We start from the raw sequence: 1,516 nt of genomic DNA, 5'->3' as shown, positions 1-1,516 counted from the left end.
CAGCCCCAACCATCCAGCCGCTGACCCACATCATCACACCGGCTTTATTGATCCTGAGAGCCACAGAGTAAATCCCAAGGGGCTCCGTCCCCCTCACCCCCAAGTCAGTTTGGAGGCCCCGAGGGCCTGGCCGAGCTTTGGTTTTGGAACTGGCTCCCGTCCTACTGTCCTTGGTCTGCCAGGGTGGCCCGAGAGCTCTCCGGGTCCTACAGGGTTGTGCCTGGCAAGGGCCCTGCTGTCACTCAAAGAAGAACATTCCTGGGGTCCGGTATAAGCAGGGGGGCAGCCCCAAAGGGTAGCCTGAGCCTCCCTGGACAGGGAAGCCCCCTGCAACCCATGGTTCCTTGGGGTCAGCTGGCAAGTGCAGCGGGGCCCGGAGTGTGGCCGGAGGAGTGGGTGATGCAGGAGAGGGGGTCGCTGAGGCCAGGAGGTGCTCCAGGCCCGGGTCGGCCCCCATGCAGAAATTCAGCGCCTGCAGCCGGCACTGGTAGTTGTTCCCAATGCCTGCTTCAGGGCTTGAGACAGGCGCGGGGGCCTTGCTAAAGCCCTCGGCCTCAGAGAAGCCAGTGGGAAAGCTGAATGCCGGGCACGCGGAGGATGAGGCGGCGGCGGGGAGCTCCCCTGGGCCTGCAGGCTTGGGTGCACACAGCTCTTTGGGCTCCACAGGTGGCCGAGGACTGACTTCAGTGGTCGTCGGGCAGGTGCTGGCTGGCAAGGCCCCCAGCACACACCCAAAGCTTAGGCCCTTGGGGTCCAGCAGCTCTGGTGGGAATGGGCACTGCCTGGCGGTTGTAGTGGCTTCGGAGTCCTGGCTGGTAGCCCTGAGGGGTCCTCCGCGAGCCTTGGCAGGGCTCTTGGCACCCTCGGCATCTGCCCGCCGGGTGAAGCGGCGGCGGCGGCGGAGGAAGCTGCCGTGCTGAAACATGTCATGGCAGTCGGGGTCCAGCATCCAGTAGCTGCCCTTGCCGGGCTTTCGGTCATCACGGGGCACCTTGACGAAGCACTCGTTGAGGGACAGGTTGTGGCGGATGCTGTTCTGCCAGCCGGGCCGGTTGTGGCGGTAGAAGGCAAAGCGGCCCATGATGTAGCGGTAGATGCCGCTGAGTGTGGCGCGCTGTCCTGGAGAGCTCTGGATGGCCATGGCGATCAGGGCTATGTAGCTGTAGGGGGGCTTGGTGGGCTCGGCTGCAGGGCCCAGCGGCCCGGGCGGCGGCTGCTGCATGCTGGCCGGGCTGGCCGGGCTGGTGGCTGTGGAGAACACAGGGCCAGGCACGACGTCCAGGCTGGCGTCCGGCACAGCCTGCCTGGGCTGGTTAAAGGCCCACTGGCCCAGCCTCCCAGCCTGGGAAGGCAAAAAGGGGTGGGCCCACCAGGCTGCCTCCCTTCCTCCCCTGCAAGGCCCGAGAGGGGCGGGCACTGGAGGAGCTGGGGAGTGTGAACAGCTTAGCTGCCAGGGGTGAGGAGGTGGGAGGGAAGACACTGGGACCCCCCAGCCCACATGTGCTGCGTGGTGGGG

General features: G+C 66.3%; 1 protein-coding gene across 1 annotated transcript; it reads right to left on the bottom strand.

Annotated features, from left to right (window-relative positions):
• Nucleotides 1–238: 238 nt before the first annotated feature.
• On the bottom strand, nucleotides 239–1,222 carry FOXS1 (forkhead box S1; the record flags this gene model as incomplete). The annotated part of the gene is made up of 1 exon (XM_080716201.1): nucleotides 239–1,222. The coding sequence occupies one exon, from the start codon at nucleotides 1,220–1,222 to the stop codon at nucleotides 239–241; it is 984 nt and encodes a 327-aa protein (XP_080572327.1).
• Nucleotides 1,223–1,516: the final 294 nt, after the last annotated feature.

This window comes from Muscardinus avellanarius (genome assembly GCF_963383645.1).
Source record: "Muscardinus avellanarius genome assembly, chromosome: 19".
Classification (NCBI taxonomy): Eukaryota; Metazoa; Chordata; class Mammalia; order Rodentia; family Gliridae; genus Muscardinus; species Muscardinus avellanarius.
This window is presented reverse-complemented; position numbering and strand designations above follow the sequence as displayed.